Genomic DNA, 23,541 nt, shown 5'->3' with positions numbered 1-23,541 from the left:
GTACTAAAACTCTCATAATGAAATTATAATTTTAACTCGTCAGGGATGATAAACGTTTTGCCCAAATTTTAGTGAGCTTTCATAACAATTTTTTAAGAAATTTAGAAAATACTACCAGGTAATTTAAATAAGAGTGTTAGCTTTGCTTGACAATGTCCTTTGTAACATATCATCTTAAAAAAAACATGATAGAAGCGATGGCCAAGCGGTAAAGGGCGTCAGTGTCAGCGTCTTAAACCAGGGGTTCGCAGTTCGAATCCCCGCTCCTTCCAATGTTCCGTTCAGTTCATAGATAGCCGAGCCGGCTGGCCGTGGACCCCGTGAAAACAATTGAAAGACTGCCTAAAAGTCCTAGATTACTGAGCTATCCACGTAAAATATCGACTCTATCGAGTTGAAATTACGTAGTGCTCTCAGCAATCTCACGACTTGCCATTTCAAAGAGTTGTTTTTTGAATATTCTGGCATCGTTCAACTCGGGATGAAACAAAACAATCCGTGCTTTATAACCATACATGATCAACACCATTGAACTGTTTGCTAAACCCATCAAGACTAGCTCTGTTGCCAACTCTCCTCCTCGAATCAAATAAGATAAAATGAAAACTTGAGTCACTAGGACTGAAACTGTTATGAATTTTGTCTCATTGTAATTATTGGGTAAATGTCTAGCTCGATAGCTTTGAATTAAACATATAAACAAGAGAAATTGAACATAACTGAAAATTACAATTTTGTATGGGTACAAAGCGCAACTGAAATATTCGATAATCTTTTGGTCATCTTTTTGAATTTGGTAAATCTCGCCATGATATACAATCGTTAGCAAGAGTAGTGAAATTTGTACGGCCAAACTTATTAAAACACTTCCAATTTCATAATATTTAGCTCGTTTCATTTCTCCTTGAGTTAGACGTATTCTACTTTGGAAAATCAGTAGAAACTTCTGTGTTTTAACGAAAGTAAGAGAACTTGACAAAGTCCATAATATACCAGTGGCAAAAGCTCTTGTATAACAGATTCCTTGGTTTGATGGTACAACTGATAGACCCAGCATTGTGAATAATACAGTGTGTGAAATCAAATGTGGAAACATTAGAATTGTATCTGATGACTTGATCAATGGTGTCTTTCGATTATACCAAAAGATGACTAAAAGTGTGAGACACATCAGGGAACCGATACTGGAGAAAATTATACTCAAATGATAGGTTTGCGGCGTAAACTGTAACGGTTTTCGAACGTACGGTAAACACTGAGTTCGGTTATAATTTGACATTGTATTTGTTGGACATCTTTGGCAATCTCTGGTTTGGTTGGTCTTTATTGATCCTAAAGGACATTTCATACATCGCCAACAACATGGTAGCATTGCGTTTACCAAAACGGGTCCAAACCCTCTTTCACATAGACCAGAGCAAGTATTTTGGACATTTTTGTGATTCACCTTTAATCTTTTACGATTGCCGACCTTGACAATGACCGTATTATCATAAATGGGATACAACTTTTTAACGGAAGTCATATATCCCAGAAAGTGCTTTCTGCTAATCAATGAGTATACTTTATTGATCTTTAGCTTTTCATGAGTACTTTTAACTGATTTGAAGATATCTTTTATGATTAAGAAAATATCATAAATGATAATGTCATATTGTTGCACTGAAGTTCTCACGCCTCTTTTTTTATTTTTGAAAAATTGTGCAATCGAGAAATCATTGTATTTAGGTTTAGTTGATGCTTTTAGCCATGGATTTGAGATCACTTTCTGACCCAAGATCAAACCATCAGAGTAATTAAATCCTTTGTTGTTAAACTGTGAGCGCATTTGATACGCATGCAAGTAAAATATATTGGAATGTCGGAAAACAGAATCGGGAACGTCTTCTGCTTTTATATGGGACATTACAATCCAATTAAAAGTGCGATTCCCTATGATGCTATGAACAAGGTTTATCACTCGTCCAACTTTATCTCGACTTCTACTATAGATAATGAACGTAGATGCTATATCTGAATATTGAATAGTTTGGTTGAATCTGGCTTCCTCTATTTTGTTTTTTGGGATAGCTGTTTTCATGAGAAAACATACGTTTCTTTTCTTTAAGCCTTCCTTTATACGTATGACAGTACGTGCAGAGTCTTCTTCTTTTGTTGTTAGATATGAATCTATTAGGAAATTCATTTCATTCATTTTGAAACTTTTTTGTATGTCAAAAATCTTTTTTTGAAGGCTCAGCAAGTTACGCTTAGTTGGTACTTTGACAAAAGGTTGATGATTGTAATTTGCACGCATGTTTTTTGTTAAATCAAAGAACGGTATTTGATACGGTATAAGGAGATTTTCGGCAATCTGAAATTCATATCTTGCAGCATTGGTGAAAATAGAAGCAATTTTATATTTTTGCTCTGTCAGAATTTTCGTTAAAATCAGATTTAAGACGATCTCAGGAAGTCCTCGTTCGAAGCATTGTGTTTCGTATAGAATTCCACCGTATTGTAATTTTGAGTTTTTTTGTTCAACCAATCGTTTTAAATGGTATTTGAATGTCTCACGAAGTGCAACACCAAGCCATTTTTTCGAATCTTCATCAGGAAATCCTTCAAAAGCACCAACGATAAAAAAAATTGTCTTTTTCACTTGATTCTTCGGTGGGAGAATGTCAATTCTTTTGTATTTTTGGCATACATCTCGAAAATTAAAGTTTTTCTTATATTTAATATTTTCACAAGACACAAAATTGGATTTCCAAAGAAAATATACCGTCACCAAACCATAGAACCAGAATTTTCTAATTCCCATTTTCATCTCCGGGCTCTTTAGCTTCCTCACCCGACTTCCAAATATCCGATTCCTAAAAAAATGATTAAATATTTGTTCAAATGATTAATATGAAAAGAAATGGAATTTAATTAATTTTTATATATTGTTGTATAATCCCGCCTTAAATTGTAACCCGAATTTTCCTTTTAAGGGGTCTACATGTGACCCTGATTATTGTGCAATAATTTCATTTTTCTTCGTCCCTTTTTTAATTTGAAAATTCCTCATAGAATACTCTAAAAAATAATTGATTTTACGATACGTGGTGCTTAAAAACACTACACCCCCTGACGATTTTTAAGGAAAATAACAAACTAATCAATTTAGCTTTAACGGGTGAAATATTTAGCCTATAAGTCTTTTTATTCACAAATCATATTATACTATTCACATACTTTTATTAGAATTGGACTTAAGGTTGAATAAGGTCAGTTTTGGAAGAAATATCATTTAAAGGATCAACCCTTTGGATCCATAGCATCTTTCGTGGGACACAAACACCTTTGATAAAGTTGTGACTAAAAGACTGAGAGACAGACAAGAGACAAAACTTTTAGCCCCTAAAATGAGTAAAAAATTGACCATTTCATGTATGCCACAACAAGTCTTTTAACTCAAACACATAAAAACATATGACCATTTAAAGTTCAATATACTACTATACTAATCTGTGTTTCAGAAAAATTGACCAAACCCATACTCGGTGGGTGCGACGCCAATCTAGAATGACATGTCCCAGGTCCATGAAAATCCACATTTCATAGTTTTGAAGAAAAGTTCAAATCCAATCTTCTCGTAGATGGGTTTAGAAAAATTACAAAGAAATTGATTTTTCGTTTTTTAATATTTTCATTATTCTCCGGGCTAAAAGTAAATAATCGTCCGCCAACTGGCATAAAAGTTCAAGTAGGTTCGAGGTGGTTATGGTAAAGCCTTCGCCGCCATTATATATAAATGTGCCAAAAAATGTGACATGAAATCCAGTCTGTTTTGCATCGAGACCAGATCATGTTTCATACCTCGTTAACTCCACATATTCAAAATTAGAAATTCTGATATTTTCTTTTTGTCATAACCAGACAGTCAACCTACCCAAATTATTTTCGTTAATTTTTGAAAGAAGATATATTACTTTTCTTTTTCCAGCGGTACGGAAACACTACTTGACGATTACCCAGAAATCATTTTCAACGTTATTTTGAATGTGTTCTTTGGTGGTATGGCGCTAACAACAATTCGTATGAAATTCTTGTGGATGCCTCACATGTGTATTCTTGCTGCTGGTATCATATGCCACCAGAAAACATGGAAAACATGTCTTGAAAGTATACATTTCAAAGGGTTCTTGGTAAGCATATATACATAATGTCTTTCTTTGTTTTTTTTTTTGGTAAATCTGAAAATGATACAATGGCTACGAAATATGATGATGGACAGAACAGCCCCGTAATTTCTTCTTTGTATCATTATATGAAAATATTAAAATGCGCCTTAATAAGTAGTAGCTAGGAAAAATCTTAAGTTGTTTTTTTCGGAATTCCAGACTCGATAATTCGTATCAAAACTCTCATGTTCATGGTTCATGTTTTTATCTCGTTATTCCTTTCATACGAATACTGTTAACTGAGGCAGGTCCGAACTTCACTTTCATCAAATTAGTTGCTTGTAACAACATTCCCGAGAAATGCTATCCCGAAATACGTAGGGCGCACCATAGCATTGGCTATAAAATACATTACTATACCTATACTTAAGGATAGGTGAAGTATGTTAACCTGTTTTCACACGGGTTTTACTTTGTTTTTTCTTGGGTAATTATGACAGAGCCTTTTAACAATCTCTATAACAATATTAAACTGTAAAAATTTAGAACAATCCATTTAACTAAAAATGTTTCAATCTTTTTTTGCTTCATAGAATTTTGCGGTTCGACAATCTATTCCGGTGCTCATTTTGTCAGTGCTGCTTTATAAGGTGAATGAATCTTTCATATTTAAATCAGTGAAATTTTCACTTCTGAATTTGTCGCTTAAACTCTTTTGTAGAGATGATGTCTGTTTAAAACTTATAGAATATATACAAACTCGACGGGGCAAATTTTCAGGAGGGATTCTTCTAGTGGCAAATTTCCTGTCACCATACAGGGTATCGAGTCAAAACTACGAGTAGAAACACAACTACGAGTAGAAAAGTTTATATGTGTGTACAAGTTTTACTTTAATGGGATAAATTTTCGCGGGGATTAATTTTCGCGGATTTCGCGGATTTGGGTGTCATCCGCGAAAATAAGTCCCATTGGAAATTCGAAAAAGGCCCATCCGCGAAAATTAGTTTCCGCGAAAAATTTGAATATTTTTTGCAAATTTAGCTCCGCACCATGGAAGTTCAAATTCAACTTTTGATAGTTGTAATACATATCTCCTCGCCCTATTCCAAAACACCCTCTTATTACTTGAAAAAAAAATTCCCAATTTTCCTGGAAAAATTTTATTTCAATGTTTTGACTCTTTTCAAAAATTTTAATTTGTACCCCAATCCGCGAAATTAAATCCCTGCGAAAAATCAGGAAATCCCTCATCCGCGAAAATTAATCCCCGCGAAATCTTAAAATTTCGCGGATGAGCTCAACCGCGAAATTTAATCCCCGCGAAAATTTATCCCATTAAAGTATTTTCTATTATAATTGTAAGAACATTGAGGCTGAAATTCGTCGAAAAATTAAGAACATCGTAAGAACATGCCCAGCCTCAGTTTGGAAAAAAATGACAAGAAACTAAAATATTTTCCTCTTTTCAAGCAGTTTTAACTTAGGGATGGATTTTCTAAAATCGAGAGTCAATTTTAAGTGCTCTTTATTTTGCATTATATTGTCGATTTAGAGTATTCTGAAAAATTAAGAACGCATTTAAGAACATTTTAGGCTGAAAACTGCCAAAGAAATAAGCACATACAGGATCAGCCTAATTTTAGGTGTTCTAATAAAAAAAAACTTGTACGCAAAATTATATTTTGAGCCCTCCCTCTTTTTCTTTGTCATTACATTACGTAACAATAGTACTTTTTTAAAACTAACTTTTATAATAGGCCTGTACGATGGAGTACGTTCTCATATTTTAGCGATAACACACACAAAGTTTTCTACTCAATGGCATGTTCAAACTGAAAACTTTTTTTCGGGACACCCTGTATGCTTCAATGATCCCCTTAGGGAGAAATACGTCAATTTCCTTCCCCAAATTATGAATATTTGATAGTTCTGTACTAATAGATTGTAATAATCGTGATTGTAATTCTGTAATAATCACAGTTGGGAGGATTTGAATAATAAATGAGACTGTTTTAAAATAGATTCGATTTAACTTTGTGGCCATTATTTTAAATTATTTAATGTGTTCTCTGTATAATAACGCATGACAACCTGCAAGAAAAAAAAACACTGAAAAAAAACTCAATTTCAATTTATTAATCAATTTATTCCAAACAAAATTTCAGCTTGTGAGCTATTTTGTAAGTGTTGAAAAAAGGCAAAATGATGATTCTAGCATGGCTTATAATTCAGTCACAAATCTTTCTTGCAAATGGTACCCTAACACCAGAAGATAAAATGTTCAATTTGGTATCTACGGGCAAAGAGTATGAAGGGATCACTGCAATTTATGAATCAACTGTTCCAGACAAGCGTACGTGTATAAGTAAATGTTTTTACAATACTAAATGTTTGTCTTATGATGTTTACAAAGTATCTGATCAAGCTATTGAATGCCGCATGTTCAACGTGACTTTTGATTATTTCCTCTATTTTGGTCACCAACTAATTGTGAGATCTGGTGTTGAAATCCAGTCCAAGTTTTTCATCAAAACAAGTTGTGTAGCTTGGTATAAATCAGGGGCACGCACCAATGGCGTGTACAAGGTTCTTATCAGTGGGAAGTATGTGAAAGCAGTTTATTGTGATATGCAGGAAGACGGGGGTGGGTGGATGGCGTTCCAAAGGCGTTTTGACGGTTCGGTCACCTTTTCCGAACGCTTATGGTCGGAATATAGAGACGGTTTTGGACAAATTGCAGGCGAACATTGGTTAGGAAATGAAGTGGTCCACCAAATGACTTTATCACAACCACATGATCTACTATTTATTGGAAGGAATTTTTCTACTGGTGAATTTACGAAAAAGAAAATGAAAAATTTCCTGATCAAATCAGAAGACGAGTTTTATTTCATGACTTATTCGATAAATTATCCTGAGTACCCTGGGCTGAATGTATTCACAAAAAATCGTAATTTTTCGACGATAGACAGAGATCACGATAAAAGCGCTGATAAAAATTGCGCTGATTTGTTTGGCAAAGGTGGGTGGTGGTTTGGTGCGTGCAGTAACAACCAAATGAACGGAATATACATACTACCAGGTTCTTCTGTTGACCCTAAACACGGAATGTACCATAGTAAATGGAGTCCAAACGAGAGTTTGAAGTCAAGTTTATTTCTTATTCGACCCATCCAATGAAATTATTGACCTTGTGGACTTAAATAAATGGACCATCTCAGCTGCCGATATTTATAACAAAGATAAAGATTGTTTGTAAATTTCGAAGAAGATATCTTATTTCCAAATAAGTTTTGGAAAGAAATCGACAAAAATGTATTTGTAACTTTTTAAAACTTTTTTTCTTTAAATAAACTGAAATAAAATTTGCCAAGTAATATTATCTATAAAATCTATAGTTTCTCTTCTATAGGAGCTCAATAACATCGGAGGAGTACGAAATTAGGTGTCATTTGAACTGTGATTCTGAACATGTTGTCGACCTAGTGACATGCAAATCATGTCAAAAACAATATGTAGGCAGCACCGTAAAATTTAGAAACAGGTTTAACAACTATAAATCTTGTTTTCGGAAATGCAGTTCAGGTGAAACAGCGCCTCAAATGTCATTTCACTCTCATTTTTGTCAGCAGGGTCATAATGGTATGGAGGACTGGGATTTTACACTAATCGATCAATCCCAGAATGAACAGAGTCTTCTGGATTAACAAACTCCAGACCTTTGAGCCTCAGGGCTTGAATGAGAGGGAAGTGATGATTGATTATGGCTAGGTTTTTACACTTTCTTTGTTTAGTTCTTTTCGTCTTCTTGTCAGGCGGGAATTTAACTTTTTAGAAAAAAACTGTTTTTTTATTACCCTATTTATTCTCCCGAGCTTAATTTATTTTCGTCAATTACAATTGCACATTACACCGTCATTTTAACGCCTTTTTAACTTTTATTCTCAGATGAACTTTTTAATTGTCAATAGACCTATAATAACCTTTTTCCCTTGTGTATATATAGAATAAACCAGCCGAGGCTGGAAGGTCAGCCAATAGAGCTTAGCTAGATAGCTTTAATAAGTGGGTTAACAGATGTAAGAGATGTACTGAAACAGAGTAGACTAAAAATGTTGAATAATGTACAAAATGTGAAACATTTGATAACTTGATTTAAAATTATTTAAAACAAGCCTGAGAGCTCCTCCAACCCCCCCCCCACGAGAAGATCAAAGTATACTTCTCTTTAGCATTGTAGCACTGTTTCTACGACATCAAACAATTAAGGTATATAGTTCATTACTATAAAATAAAAGAGAAACATAGTGTAATTAAACTTTTTGTTAATTTCATTCCAGTCAGTTATGATACATTTTTTCTGTTGGATGTAGACAATATCCATATCTGACCAAAGTGTTATCTAGAAATAAATTAGAAAATTGCCAAAACGTCAGAACCAAAATAAAGATATCCATTAAATATACATAGAAACTGTACTTTTTGTTTTACTTGATAAAACTCCAATAACACTTTAAACTAACAAGCTACAAACTTTAAGTCACAAAGCGCAAACTCCAGAAAAACACAATTTGCATATCAAAATCTTTGCAAAACGTAGTTCATATTTATAACATTTCAACAGGAACTGTATTTTGGTAGACTTGGTCAAATTTCAGAAACCATTTGTCAGTTGTCTGCAAGGCCAATGAGGTACGTAAAAACTGACTGCTATTCAGTCAAAGCCAAAATTTGGCAAGGTCAGAAAAACATAATTTACATCCAGTCTTCGTAAATAAATTTTGTAGTTTAGTACCGTCAAGTTACACAACATGCACACAACCATCTTGAAGACTTTGCTGGTCGCAAATGATAATCGGAAGCAAAACTTAAAATTCATAACTATGCAGGGAAGCTCATTTTCCCCCCATTTTGCTTTAAACTCCCTTTTGATTGGTCTATGAATTTGGGCGATCGCTTTACCGCCTTGGCGGAATAAACACACGATCATAATAAATAAATTCAACAGGGCAGCGGAGTAGCAATTAATTTCAACTGGGAGTCCTCTCTTCTGTGCTAAGCACTGGTAGTGTTTTTTAAACTTTAAAACAATGTTAAATGAAGACCAGATGGATCTGTTTGTTATGACTGTGCAAGTTGTGACAAGAGTGTGCATGTTGTGTAACTTGGCGGTATAATTCATTAAATTCTAGAAACCATTTTTCATAACTTTCTGCAGTCCGCTTTCTGCAAGTCTGATAAGAGATATGTATAAACTGTTTTGCTATTCATTCCATTCCATCATTCAGTCAAAACGTGCGCCAAGGTTAGAAAAGGTTAGAAAAACACAATCTGTGTCCGGAACTGCGTGAAAAATAGTTTGATCAATTTCAACAAGAACTGTATATATTAATATTAATATAATTGATCAAATTCCAAAGACCATTTGTCATAATTTTGCAAGTCCAATAATAGGAGATGTGATGTCATCATTTGGTTCCCGTCATCTGACCGACCCTGATTTACGGTCATCAGCAGGTAGAATCGGAGAGTCGGAAAGCTTTTCCGCTTCTTTGCTGGATTTCCACTGTCGACCTCTGCACGCTCTGAGTTTATGCTAATTGAGAGTAAACCGAAAACCAGTTTATCCACCGTTTCTTAATTCGGATCACTCCACATGGATTCCCTTTCAACAAGATGTAGCTGCTTCTTAAAAGAAAAATATTCTCGACCGACCGACCAAATGACCCCCACTTTTTAAAGTAGAAATGACGGGAACCAAACAATTTTTTGCGATTCGCCTTAATATCAAACACGTCCAAACCAAGTCCAAAAAAGCACCATTGCATCCAGGTCTTTATCAAATTTAGACAGTAGCTGTACTTTTGTAAACTTTATCAAATTCCAATAACATTATAACACCATCAATCCCACCTAGAGGCAAAAAAGAAAAATATGTTTTTATTGCAAAAACTAATAAAAAGCAGCAATAAAAAGTATCTGAGTATCAGAAAATTCAACATAAACAAAAACTTGAGCAAACGGCTTCAAACCTTCAAAAGATGTAGAAAAAGAATCCCCTTGATGAAAATCATGTGTTTGATTTGCCGAGTTAAAAAAATAAAAGACAGAAATTGAAGCTTGCAACAGATTTACACTGGAAATACTTTGGTACAACACTGACTTATCACATCTGACTTATTGCTTGAGCCGCCATCTTGAAACACCACATTATGATATTATGATCTGTAAAAACAACGCACGCTAAAAGTACCCAAAAAGTTAGCCCGATCGGAAGAAAGTTTAGAAAACCAAATGAAATCGGGAAATCGGATTTTTTTTTGTCGTCTTATGGAACTGGAAAATTTTACCTATTTGAATGCTCAGCTTCGGCTGACCAATTAGTATATAAACCTTGTCAAATAAATCCATTTTTATGTTGAAAAAGGTCAGTTGGCCGAAATATTCACTACGCTATATTGTATACACTCTCACATAGACGGAGAAAATTGGTTTTACTTTGACAAGATAGTTTCTCTTCTTATATAGATCCTGGATTTTGAAATTGTTTTCTCCTCAAAATGAAAAATAGCATCAATACGAAAGTCAGTCCAATACACAGCAAACAAAATTCCAATAAATATTGAAAAGTGAAGGCTGCTGTAAACAATCCCACAGCCGCACCAGCTCTTGCGCTTGTAACTCGGACACTTTCAGAATAAGATTGAATTTCGGACGGTACCATTTCTGCTAGAGTATCCATTAAAAATATATCCATCAATTCCATAGAGGCGACTCCAAAACTGTAACAAGCCCAAATGAAAACATCCAATCCGTACTTATGTTTGATTTTTAACGAAAAGTATAAAAAACAACCATAGCATGCAGCTATGCTTACAAAAGCACCTGCGGTACTCTTAAAGAGCATTGTTTTCCCTGGTGGTTTGTAGACGACTAAGATAAAAACAGCAATCAAAATAACACCGTTAAATAACAAAACATTGTTAATGTATCTGATATCCCATTCCAAAAGGTCTACAATCACCATTGGAATCCAGCAATCAAACATAATGAATGCCAAATAAAGATTGAAAGCCAAAATGAAAATCAACACAGTTTCGACGTTAGTGAATAATCGAATTGTAGCATCGATTGTGCTCATATCCTTTGATGATGGTGATGTGATGGTATCGGCTATTTTGTTTTCACACATCAAGGCGCTATCCTCCTTAAAATTCTCGAACAAGATCTCATCTTCCTCTTCATCAAGGAATGCTTCATTTGCTTCCTCACTGAACTCCATGTTTTTCATCAGAGCGCAATTCTCTTTAGAGCTCTCAAACAATATCTCATCTTCGTCATCACTGATCTCGATATTTTTCATCAGAGCGGAATTCTCTTTAGAGCTCTCATACAAGATCTCATCTTCGTCATCACTGATCTCAATATTTTTCGTCGCGTCTTTTAGATCGAATTCTTTTGACAAGTCACTGACAAAGATTATGGATATTATTAATAAGATCATGAATAAGAATGTTAAGACTAAACCTGAGCCATTAGCAAACCCGATATGTATACCAAGAAACCAGAAATTCGAATTCACGAATGCAAAATTGATGCAAGGACCAACTGTGAAACCAAGAGCGTATGACAGTGACATTGGTGAGAATTTTTGTATAAGTTCATCTGGAGGATAGGAACGTGTCAATTCTGACATCATGATTGGTTGTATGGATGCTCCAGCCCCAGAGATGAATCGACCAGCTAGTAGCAGGTATGGTGATAAGGGAATTGTATATAGGATATTCCCAACAATGGTAAAGACATTGATGATGAAAAACATGATCCGAAGATGTCGACATTTGTCAAAAATTTTCGATAAGACCAATGATGCCAGAACTTGTGCCAAGAAGTACATTCCTGAGATTGCACTATAGAAAGTGTTCAAATATTTGACATGGAGTACGTCTTTCAAGTATACATATAAGGTAGCGAAGGTTAAAGAGTATTCGATACCAAGTGCTAAATTTGTTAAGTAGAAAATCATTGTGGTGGTTGAGCGCCGTTTCTTCCATTGTTCCGAAATGACATTTTCTTTTTTCTCACCTTCATTTTCATCTTCGATTCCATCCTCCAACGTTGATGACATGCCGATGAACGATCAAAGTCTGAGTGATCTCGTTCGAATATTAAAATCGGCAATACCTTGTTCACCACGGCTTCTTTTCTTATGTTTGTTATAAGTTTTCTTTCTGGAATAAAAATGTAAAAATAATATTATTAAAACGTTTAAAATACCACTCAACTTAAGGCCTGATACAAGATGAGTTCAAATGACCCTACTTTCTTGTCCTGCTGAAAAAATGGCCGATAAATAATAAGATTTTTCGCGGAATAGTAAATAATTGTCAAAGGAAATTTACACAATAGAATGCAAAAGAAAAACAAAATGGTATTAGAAAAGTGATAGTAATATGAACATTGAACTGCTAAACACACTTTCGTACGACCATACAAAATAGCGAGTTAATAAAATTTAAAAAAAAATAAAACAAACAAAATCACACCAATAAAAACCTAGACTGGAGTCGTTTATGACGCTGTGTGTGAATAGGCGTTATGATAATACGATTATTATTACGGGTTTTAGTTTGTATAAAATTGTTCCCCTCCGTTACTTTTTGCTTTATTTCTACCATGTCTGTCCAACTATATTCACTTAGGAGAATTGGGTGACAGAGCAGCATATGCATTTCGTCCTTATTAGGACTCGTCAGCACTGCATACTGCACCCTGGCTGGCCAGATCGATTTAGCCAGCATCTCTAAACCACAAAATCACTTGTTGTTCAAACTGAGAGTAATAGTGGACAGAAGGGAAATTCCCTACGGAATTCTTTATTGACTCCTTTGAAGCCAAGCTTTATCGTCTCGACACTGCATGAGAGGAAATAAAGAACATTTATCTGAAGAAAATAAAAATTTCCGTCCTACTATATTCACTAACTCAATAACTATGTTCAAGTAATGTAATATAACTCATCGTAGAAAAGAGAAAACCTAATAAGGAGGATTCAAAAAAATTTCATCATTCCCACCGCAACCTCCTCACATGTCGGCACTCTTGATTCATAGATCATAGATTTCTGGAACTTTAAAATCCAAGGGCTTTGAAAAGGGCTTGAAATCACTTGAATAGATACCGCCCAGGCACTATTACATGTGCGGGTTGGCTCGTATGATGGCTCGCAAAAATTCCCGTGAGAAATTTCATCACCTATAGAGTCTGCAAAAGTCCCCCTTAGCATAGTCGAATGCGCTGTTCAAGTAAAAAAACCATACAGGGAGTGGGCGAACCTTTTCAAGTCAAAAAAAATTATTGAAAAATGTGCGGATACCCCCTGGAAAATCGCAAAATTTTCAAAAATATTCTTGGAAAATTTTTTTTCATACCTTCAAGTGAGGGTGAACGAACTAAAATCAGTGTTTTACCCCCTTGAAATTTAGAATAACTTTTTACCCCCTTGGAAAAATGAAAAAAACATCCCCTGGGAAATTTTCTCGGATTACCCTCTGAAAATATTCTTCCACCCTGTATGAATATAAAATGAATGACCCATTTTCTGGTTTTATTCCTTGCAACCAATTAATTTAAGATACTTTTTCCTTTTTATTCATTTTGTCAATTTATAACTTATTATTACGGATTTAACTTTGTTAGCGAATCCCAAATAAGTAATTTGTGTTCAATTCATATCAATTATTCATTAGGCTATCCAAATTTATTTCACCTTCCAATGAATTATTTACGGATTATTCAGCCCTGGTGACACTTCAAATCTTCAAATCGGTTCGACGATTTTTTGTGGTGGTCGACAAGACTTTCAGTTTTAATTCCGATCTCGGATTAGTTTCGGAAAACAAGTTATCGGGAAAACTTTGGCGCGAAAAGAACTTTTCTTGATAAGAAAAGAAGAGGAGAGGAAAAAACGCAAAGCATAAAAAGATGGCATACCGGAAAAGTGGGATGGGGGAACTTGGGAACCCTAAATAGGAACCTAAGTGGGAACGTGGGTGGGAACCCTAAGTCAGAGGTTTATGACTGAACACCAGTGTACCACTTAATTTGCAACTCACAAATTTCGTGTGTTAACATGCAAATTGCAGCTCGCAATTTGTGGTTTTATTTTGCTGAAATGCAACTCTTAACTCGCAAAAGAGTAACTTGGAGTTCCTAGGCGGTTCCGAATTGAACGCTATAGAATTTCAAATTTCATTGCACTGAAAGACGTACCTCTTCTTAACATCAAAGATATATACTGCTAACCTCTTTGATAAATTGAATAGATTCTTTTTTCAAAGTGTTCTTGAGAAATGAAAATTCCATCGCTCTGATCCATCGCCAAAAAAATAGGGTGAATTATGGCGCTTAAAGAAATTTTTATTTAGAAAATTTTCTTTATTAATTTCGCTTAGCGAAAGTATTACGATAGCCTTCCGTGTGTCTGGCTGGCGAGACATTTTTTAGGGCGCAAATTATGGCGTGGGCGTTTGGCTGCGGGCGTACTACGGCAAATATTCTAAAGGTGGACTCACTCACAAAGATAAAAAGTGATAAAAAACAGGGCTTTTCTTAATAAGCAAGAAGTGTAACCAAGCCTTTGTAAACATTCATCGTGAGAACTTTTTTTTAATGGCTGCTTGATTGCACATGCTTTTGAAACTTGCTGCTGCTGTATAAATTTTTATCATATTTTCTGGTCTTTTGTAGAGTGTTTAAAGAGGTTTAATATTTGTTTACTACTAAGTATTTTATGTTTGTGTAGTTAGTGAATGCACCAATAAATTGATCATGCTCAGTAAGTAGTACAAAAAGAGTTAATTTTCCAAACAAACAACAACATTATTAACCCTCTCTTCTCTTCTTCACCAAAACTACAAACAGCACAGGTATGATCTTTTTTTCCTTTTTTCACCAGATAGTTATGTGTTAATAGTGAAACCAGTTGTGACAAACAGTCAGTTTTAGCAAGTACCGTGAAGTCGGGTAACTTGCATCAGTGGAGGGTAACTGGCACAGCCATCAAATGACTGACCAATCAAAGCAGCAAAATTTCAAAACAAATGAATTACGCAGCTCCGCTTGCAGCTCTAGCCTACCATTTTTGTTTTGATTTAACTTTGTATTTTAATGACCTGTATTTTAATGACCAAATGGGTCATTCATTCATTTGAGGGCTATGCGTATGCAAGTTACCCGATCTCACGGTATTTCTTAGAAATCATGTCAATTGAAATTCAGCAACCATTTTTGTATAATCGAAACGACCCTGTCTAGACACTGCCGTACATTGTCATTGTACGGTGATTAACGGTGGGTAAGGTGGGGTGTACAGATAATACAGCAGATTTCAAATTAACCTATTTTCATCGCCGTACAAAGGACATTTAGATCCAGCCCCACCGTACACCACCGCACAATGTACAGCGGTCCCTCGTTAATGATGACAGATAATCGGCAAGAGGTTGGGGAGGGTTTGTTTAATGGGATGCAGTTTAAAGCAGTTATAAAGGAGTCAAAGTTTAATCTCAAGGAGTATTATTTCTTTAAAGCTTAAAGTTGGCTAGTTTTCACCCTGCAATTTTCTAGTCCAGAAGCTGGAGCTGGAGGTCAACTACACTCGTTTTTTTTTATAAGCATAACGTTTATAAGCATACTGAAGCTCAAATTTCCAGAAAAATTAAGCATATGCTAAGCATACCTTGAGGCTCAGCCAAAGAAATTTTTAGAATCATAATTTCCCAAACTTCAGAAAATAACAGAAGAATGAAGAAGAGAAAGAATTACAAACAAAATTCGAAAAATTGGTGATTTTATTTGGTTAATCTCTTATAAATAACACAACTTGGTCTCTTGAGAATGTACACTATCTAAACTTACATAATTTTTTTACCAAGCATAGGGTTAAGCATAATTTGAGATTTACTTAATATATAAGCATAGTGAGCTTCAGCCGAAATTTACCGTATGCTTATAAAAAAAATGAGTGTCCTCAACTGCTTTTTGCCTTTAATGGGCTCTTCCAGAAAATGTCTGTACATGGGGGTGGGGGAGGGTAGTGAAAAATCTACAAAATTTGTCCTGGGGGGAGTAAACTTGCTCTCGATGGGATCAACTGATGCTTGCCCGGGGCGGGGATGGGGGCTAGACCTGCTGTCCGGGGGATCAAAAGTCACAATGTCCAGGGGGGGGGGTTCCAAAAAATGTTATATCCTTCACCCCCCCCCCCCATATTCAATTTTTTTCTGGAAAAGTCCAATGATTTTGATGGTGGTGGGCCATCATTCATATCAGAAAGCGAAGATAGTATACAACAGATTTTTCTGACTAGCCATTTTTCTCAATTTTAGATAAATTCTACTGTTTATAAAAAGAAGTTGATATAAACTTTGCGCAAGTGAAAGAAGTCTTTTTCACAAGTTCCTTCAAAGCACAAAATGAGGTTTCTGGCATCAAAGAATGAAAAGTTCATTTTTTCTTCTTCGTTTTCAAAAAAATTATTATTTTTCTCAAGTATATTGCAGTTCTCTGAATTATTCTGAATTGAAAGATTTTGTTTACGCTTTATAGAATAGAATTCTTTAGTCGCATTTTTAAAGGAATCTTTTTTTTAATGGATTGTGATTTTTCATTAAAAAACAGGGTATCTATGACCTGTGTGTACAATACATTGTGTATATTTTGTGTAACGCTTCATTCAAAATGCATAATGCTGCAGGAGTCACGTTTCACGCGTCTTCGTCGTTGATGTTCAAGTATTATGCGAAATTTTCGACTTTAAGTCGTCTTGTTCAAATTAAAATCGCTCTTCAAAAACGCAATCAATTTACCTTAGCACCTGTGTGTTTTGACAACCCAACCCATAATCACGTTTAGCCAAAAGAGCAATTAAATTCCATTTTACAATTTTACAATTTGATTTATATAATTTCCTTTTTTTTTAAATAGAGATGAAAAATAAAAAAAGAAAAAAAAACTGAACATTCCGTCCTTTCTTTCTACAAACTTTTCTTTTGGTATGGAGATGCCATAGTAGGTAAATATTTATTTATTTTTTGTATGTGCAAGATACTCAAAGCCGCTTAAAGGTCTTTAAATAAGAATGATATTTGCTTACTCATCAATTTTAGTTCACAAGATTTTTAACATTGGATTGGCACGGATGTTGAGCAAGATTGGTTAAAATATTTGCTTATATATCAGCATAATATAACAATAGGCAGATGTGTCAATCGTGTCAATCCAATGTTAAAAAGCTTGTAAATAAAAATTGACGAGTAAGCAATCGTTCTTTTATTCGAATAATGCTGTACTACTGTAGACTATTTCCTCTATTTGGGTTTTTCATGGTACATGAAAGGAGCGTAAAGAAGAACAACGGTAAAAGTAACGTGTAAGCCCGGGTGGGGGGGGGTACCTAGGCAAGTGAAAGAAGATCGTTATTTCTCCCAACCAGGGTAAAATAACCCTTACTGTACCTTCCAAGGGTTTATATCTATCTTGTATTCCTTTGCATTTCAAATCTGTCCATCAAATCTGGTACAGGCTAGGTTTTATATCAATGAAATTATATAAGGGATACTCCAGTCTCAATTGGATGGGACTTCAATAATGGAGGGTTATTATTTGCCCCTTTATTGATTCATTTTTTTACACTTGCACTCAAAATTTTATAACAAAGCTAGCATGGAAAAGCTGGGTCAATTATTTCCGAAATATTGTCTTGATGTACAATTAAAAACAGCTGTTGAAATATTTATACCTCATTTAATTGACATAGTAAAATTTAATTTCATAGAATGCCCCTCGTTTCTATTTATCACTTGCATGTTACAATTTTTCGGAACTGCAAGGGCCTTGTTAGGTCTTAGTAAAGTTTCAATCAGATTGAAGCCTACACGTTTTTTTATAGGAATAAACTATATAAGAACATAAGGCTTTGATGGCCAAAATGTTAAGAACAAGTTAAGAACATTTTAAGGTTTTGGGAACTCTAATTTCTTAGGAAAATGGACAAAATTGCTCAAAAATTGGTGAAAATAAGAACATTTGGAGGCTTCAAAAATTTTGGATGTTCTTATAAAAAGAAAACGTGTATAATCAAAAATTAAATACCATATTCCCGAGCTTAATAATCCTCAAATAAGCGCTCCGGTGCTTTTTAGTTTTTCAAGATCGACACCTTTTTTCGAATAGCATACCGACCGTAGAGAATCTAAAAATAGACATTGATTTTTCTGTTTGACTGATGACGCTTGCACGCAAAATACACTCAATTACAAAGAAAAAGTAATAACTTTCACTACTTTCGAATTACGATGAAAAGGATTGTGGGATTGAATTTCGGTCAAATGGGGTAAGTAATAATCAAGACGATTGGGTAACGAAGGGCTATTTTGAAATATTTATGTACAGAAAAACTTCCTGGTTCAAGTAGAACACATATTTTTCTAATACCGAAGTTTTTCTTTTAGCAGTTTCAACCTATGGAAAGTAATTTTGTAACCATGAAACCTTGAGTTCGAAAATACCTATAGAGTGTGCTGCGTTAAAATGTGAATTTTATTGAAGCTTTTTTTACTCACCAGTTAATTTTAACTACATCTTCTTTTCTTATTCTTGTGATTTTCAGGATAAAACGTTGTTAAAATGTTCTTAATTATACTTACTCTATTCTTTTATTGACTTTAAAGGGTCCTAAAGTTAGCATTTTCTGAGCTATTTCTGAAATGCAAGGCTGGGATTGTTCTAAAATTTTCTCATGCTTTCATAGTTTAGTTGGGACTTGGAAATTTTTGGATTCTAGTGGGAAAAATATACTCATGATAAAATAGTTCGAAGAATTAAGAATGCACTAAGAATATCATCATCGTGAAATATGGGAACTGAATCCAAGAATACCGATTTGAGGGCATTTGGATAGTAGTCCTTCCTATAAATGGCCAACTCCCCAAAAACACCATACTTTTGCTTTAGGTATGCATTACAAGTTCTATTAAGGTTAGGTTCATATTCTCACCTAGAAATACTATTAAGAATATTTTAGGATGGTTTGATCAAAATCTTAACAATATTCATGATGAAAATGGAAAGCGTTCACACGTTTTTTTATAAGAACTACAAACTATATAAGAATATAAAGCTTCGATGGCCGAAATTTTAGAATATTTTAAGGTTTTTACCGACTCTAAAACAGCCGGTTTCTTAGAAAAATGGGCAAAAATACTCAAAAACGGTGAAAATAAGAACATTTTAAGAAATTTTTTTGGCTTAAAACCCAAAAGGTTAAGAACATCCAAAGGCTTCAAAATTTTGAATGGTCAAAAAAGAACAAAAAAACACGTGTATTTGAAAACTCAGTTATTGTTGTATGTATTTTCTCCCTTTGTTTTTTTTCAGAAATTGGATGTTACACGCGAAGAGTTGAAGCGGTTAAGTGAATTTCATGACCCTGATACTGTGCAACTGATGGAATGGATTAAGTGAGTAGTTCTTTTAAATGCCCTCTTTATTCTTATGAGAAAAGTGTAAATAAAGAAGTCAAATATTAGCGAGTTATGCCGGCATTTTTCACTCCGTTTCCCGGCATTACTGCATAGAAAAAAAGCCGTGACGTCTAAAATAGATTTGTCAAATATTGGCGCTAATTTTGGTATCCCATGCAATGGTTTTAAATTAGTTCACTGTTTCGATTCCATATAGTGTAGGCGAAGAAATATCAAGTGCAATAAAGGATTGATCCAAATATTAACATATTGTCAATCAAAGAATTTGTTTACAGAAAGAATAACAAATATACTTTTTGAAATATTTTCCCAACTAAAAATTTAGACTGTCCAACTGTATATAGGAAATGCTTTGCGGGAATACAGTCCAATTAGGTAAATAATTCCACCTTGAATATATTTTAGACTAAAGTTAGACTATTGATTAAATAAAAGTTCCATTCAAAAAGACCTGAATAGATCAACGGGATACCGTAAAGCCTGAGTATGGAATATCAGACTACTCAACCTGGTCACTTTCGCAAACAATGGCCACGGCTCCTGTGTGAGCGGTCGGGGTTCGATTCCCTGCGAATTTTCGAAAAATTAATTAGCGGGGGGGCGGCTATTCGGTACCCGGGAGTAAGCAAATAAGAAAGGGACAAAATTGAAAAAGACTTTTCTCTTCTAACACAAATTTTTTTCAATGTCCGCAATGTGCCACGCGATGGACCATGAAGGACATCACTTGGAAAAAGAAAAGAGAAAATAATTTTATTTTATTATTTTTTTTAATTTTTTTTTTGTTTCACTTTGAAAAATAAAAAGTAATTCATTTTGCATTTCATTTCAATTTTTCAAGATTTAGAAAATCTTTAAAAAACGGGTTGGCTCTAATGGGCCACCATATATGTGTCAATTCAATGTGAAAAAGCTCGTAAGTTAAAATCGATTAGTAAGCAAACGATACTTTTCTTATTTAAAAACAAAACCTTTAATCAGGCTTGCTTTGGTGTTACCTTTATACAAAAATAGGAAAGAAAACTTTCGGGATCATATTATTATCAAAGAAAGGGGACCCTATTTTGGTATCAATATCAACTGAGGACAATTCTTTTTTCTACAGCCTTAGTGGTATCAAAATTCATTTTCAGACAGTTTCCAAATGGTCTTTGTTTTGACAGAGGAGACAGTGCCAATCAAATGCGTTTATTTCATCCCTATGGGTGGTACTGTTTTCTCAGCTTTACTTACGGAACGAGTTGTCAAATGTTTGAAATGTTTAAATGTTGTTGGTGTTGTAGTGATCATTACGAACATCCATTTTTTGTGGGGTTACTTACTTGTATGGTATTTTATTTGTACCCGACTCCTGTCATTTTGTTTGGGGTTTTCATCATTGTGACGTCTTACGCAAGGGTAACTTTAATTCGCGTTAATAACTTGAGTTGTATCGACACTAGAATGAGTTGAGGTAATGTTTATATAAGGAAAAGAGAAAATTTTATCTCTGTATTTTTCAAAGAAAAACATTTTGTACTTTGGAATAAACTTGTCTTTGAATTAAAACATTTTTAACGGTAAAAAGTAAAGACAAATGTTATAAAAACTCTTTTGTAGCAATTTTAGGTTAATTTTATAAAATGAGATATGCGTGTTGGGCAGTCGGGAACACTATATGGAAAAGGCAACTATTGCCTTAATGGGAAATATTTCCCGAACGGGACGGTGGAAAACTTCCCGAAATGGCTACAATCATCGTCGAAATATATTGAGATTTTAGTGTATTTTAACGTTTTTCAGAATTTAAAGTTCGGGCGAGAATTTTGCTATTTTAGCACTTCCACTTTCTTTCATTGAATATTTCGATTTTAGAGGGGTTATATGGCTTCTAGGCTATATTCCAAGCCTTATTCGAGCAAATTTGTGCTTTTAAATCCTGAAATCCTAAGGTCCTTAGCCTTAAGTCTCATGTTGAAACCCAGAGTCAAAACCCAGAGTCAAAACCCAGAGTTAAAACCCTTCCAAATCGGGAAGTTCACCAGTTTCCCGATCGGGAAAGTGGCCTCTGAGCACTTCGAAAATGCCTGTGGAAAGTTAAAAACTTATCCCTCTTGTAAAGGAGGGAAAATAAATAATATTCACCAGGTAGTTAAGAAATCTACCGGGTAATCGCTTCTTAATTCTATTTTCCCCATTCCCAATTAAAAACTTCCCATTTTGGAAACTTTTCCTCGATCGGGATACAAAAATCTGCGTTGTTTATAAAAATTCTATTTTCCGTTCCGGAACGATGAAAAATTCTTGACCAAAACGGGAAACAGAAAAGTGATGAAATTTTCAATCTGGAAACAGTTTCCTTTTTGGGTTATTTTCACCTTCCCGTTCGGGAAATACTTCCCGTTAATGCAATAGTTGCCTTTTTCATGTAGTGGTACCGACTGTTGGGGGCGTGTTTCAACAGTTTCACTCGAGAAGTCCGTTCAACGCTTTTTGTACACCAGCACATGGCATTCTCTAGCTGTTTTGTTACCATCCCGCACATTTCATATCTGCAATAATTTATGATGGTTTGATAAAAAAAGTTGTCATTCAAGAGTCATCTAGGGCCAACAATTTAAAAATCAAAATTTACTCTTGTCGGCAAATAGCACTATTTTCATTTGACGTATTCTTAATGTCATTTAGAAATTTCTGGTCACGTGATCGAATAATATTGCATGAAAGATAGAAGCTGGCGTTAATTGCTTTTCACGTGGTCTTCATTTAAAGCTCAGCAATTCAAACAAAACTAGTTTTTGAATAATTTCATTATAGCTTGAAATTCTTCTCTCTTTTCAGGAAAGAAACACCAACGGACGCCGCGTTCACCGGTAGCATGCAACTGATGGCAGGTGTCAAACTTTGCACGGACCGACCAATCACTAATCATCCGCATTACGAGAACAAATTCTTAAGGGAACGAACTCGAGAGGTATGTTTTATTTAATCCTAGTCTATCGAACTACTGTAGACGACTAATTCAGACATGGTAGAAATAAAGCAAAAAGTAATGGAGAAAACAATTTTAGTTATACAAACTAAATCCCCTAACAATAATCTCATTATCATATAACGCCTATACTACTGTAGAGTCTGCTAAATTGCGTGGGTTGCGTGGGTGCGTGGGTGCGTGGGTCGATATTTTTGCGTGGGTCATTTTTTTGCGTGGGTGCGTGGGTCAAAATATTTTTTGCGTGGGTCAAAAATTTTGCGTGGGTCAAATTTTTTGCGTGGGTCATATTTTTTGCGTGGGTCAAATTTTTTGCGTGGGTCAAAACTTTTGCGTGGGTCATATTTTGTGCGTGGGTCATTATTTTTTGCGTGGGTCAAAATTTTTGCGTGGGTCAAAATTCTCCCTGTAATTCGAAAAAATGCCTTCCCTTGAAATTCGAACTGGTCATATCCAAAATGTTGGATGTGTTTTACATAACACGTTTTGGTTTATTTCGTTTATTTTGCATAGCTGTAGCTGTCTTTTTATAAGAGGAAGCTTTATAGAATATTTTTAGAAGCTTTAAAGCTTCTTATAGCACGCTTTAATCTTTTGGGTTTCCTTTGAGTGTTAAAGAACAAAGCAAATGGCGACAAAATCTGAAAATTTTTCTACAAAAGTTATATTCATTAGGCGACCGATTACTAAACAATTTAATCGTTGTCAATTATTTCGTCCACTCCACTTGTAATTTCTTTGATTTAAGTACATTAAAGGCCAATTTAAAAAATTGGACGAAATAAAGACGCTGTACTTTTTTTCAAAGCAATAGAAAAGGGAGGAAAAAATTAAAGTTATAGTGTTTATTTCCATGACACTGGAATCCTGAAAT

The 23,541-nt window shown here is 34.6% G+C and overlaps 3 protein-coding genes across 3 annotated transcripts in view; 1 reads left to right on the top strand and 2 right to left on the bottom strand.

Moving 5' to 3' along the window:
• The window catches only part of LOC136802477 (protein C-mannosyl-transferase DPY19L3-like), a gene marked incomplete at its 3' end in the record, with an annotated part of 29,744 nt that extends 7,095 nt beyond the window's left edge, over positions 1–22,649 (top strand). The window contains 4 exon segments of the mRNA XM_067059206.1: positions 3,971–4,172; positions 4,742–4,798; positions 19,590–19,672; positions 22,517–22,649. Coding sequence (XP_066915307.1) covers positions 3,971–4,172; positions 4,742–4,798; positions 19,590–19,672; positions 22,517–22,649 — 475 coding nt within the window.
• LOC136802476 (G-protein coupled receptor family C group 6 member A-like) lies at positions 329–2,845 on the bottom strand. Its single transcript, XM_067059205.1, has one exon. It carries the CDS (start codon positions 2,807–2,809, stop codon positions 401–403), a length of 2,409 nt encoding a protein of 802 aa, XP_066915306.1. The 5' UTR covers positions 2,810–2,845; the 3' UTR covers positions 329–400.
• Positions 10,592–12,361, bottom strand: LOC136802478 (uncharacterized). The gene has a single exon (XM_067059207.1). The coding sequence runs from the start codon at positions 12,277–12,279 to the stop codon at positions 10,672–10,674; it is 1,608 nt and encodes a 535-aa protein (XP_066915308.1). The 5' UTR covers positions 12,280–12,361; the 3' UTR covers positions 10,592–10,671.
• Positions 22,650–23,541: the final 892 nt, after the last annotated feature.

The sequence above is a fragment of the Clytia hemisphaerica genome, unplaced genomic scaffold (assembly GCF_902728285.1).
Source record: "Clytia hemisphaerica strain Z4C2 unplaced genomic scaffold, Clytia hemisphaerica genome assembly, whole genome shotgun sequence".
In the NCBI taxonomy this organism is placed as follows: domain Eukaryota; kingdom Metazoa; phylum Cnidaria; class Hydrozoa; order Leptothecata; family Clytiidae; genus Clytia; species Clytia hemisphaerica.
The sequence above is the reverse complement of the archived record's forward strand: the minus strand, read 5'-3'. Positions and strand labels throughout refer to the sequence as shown.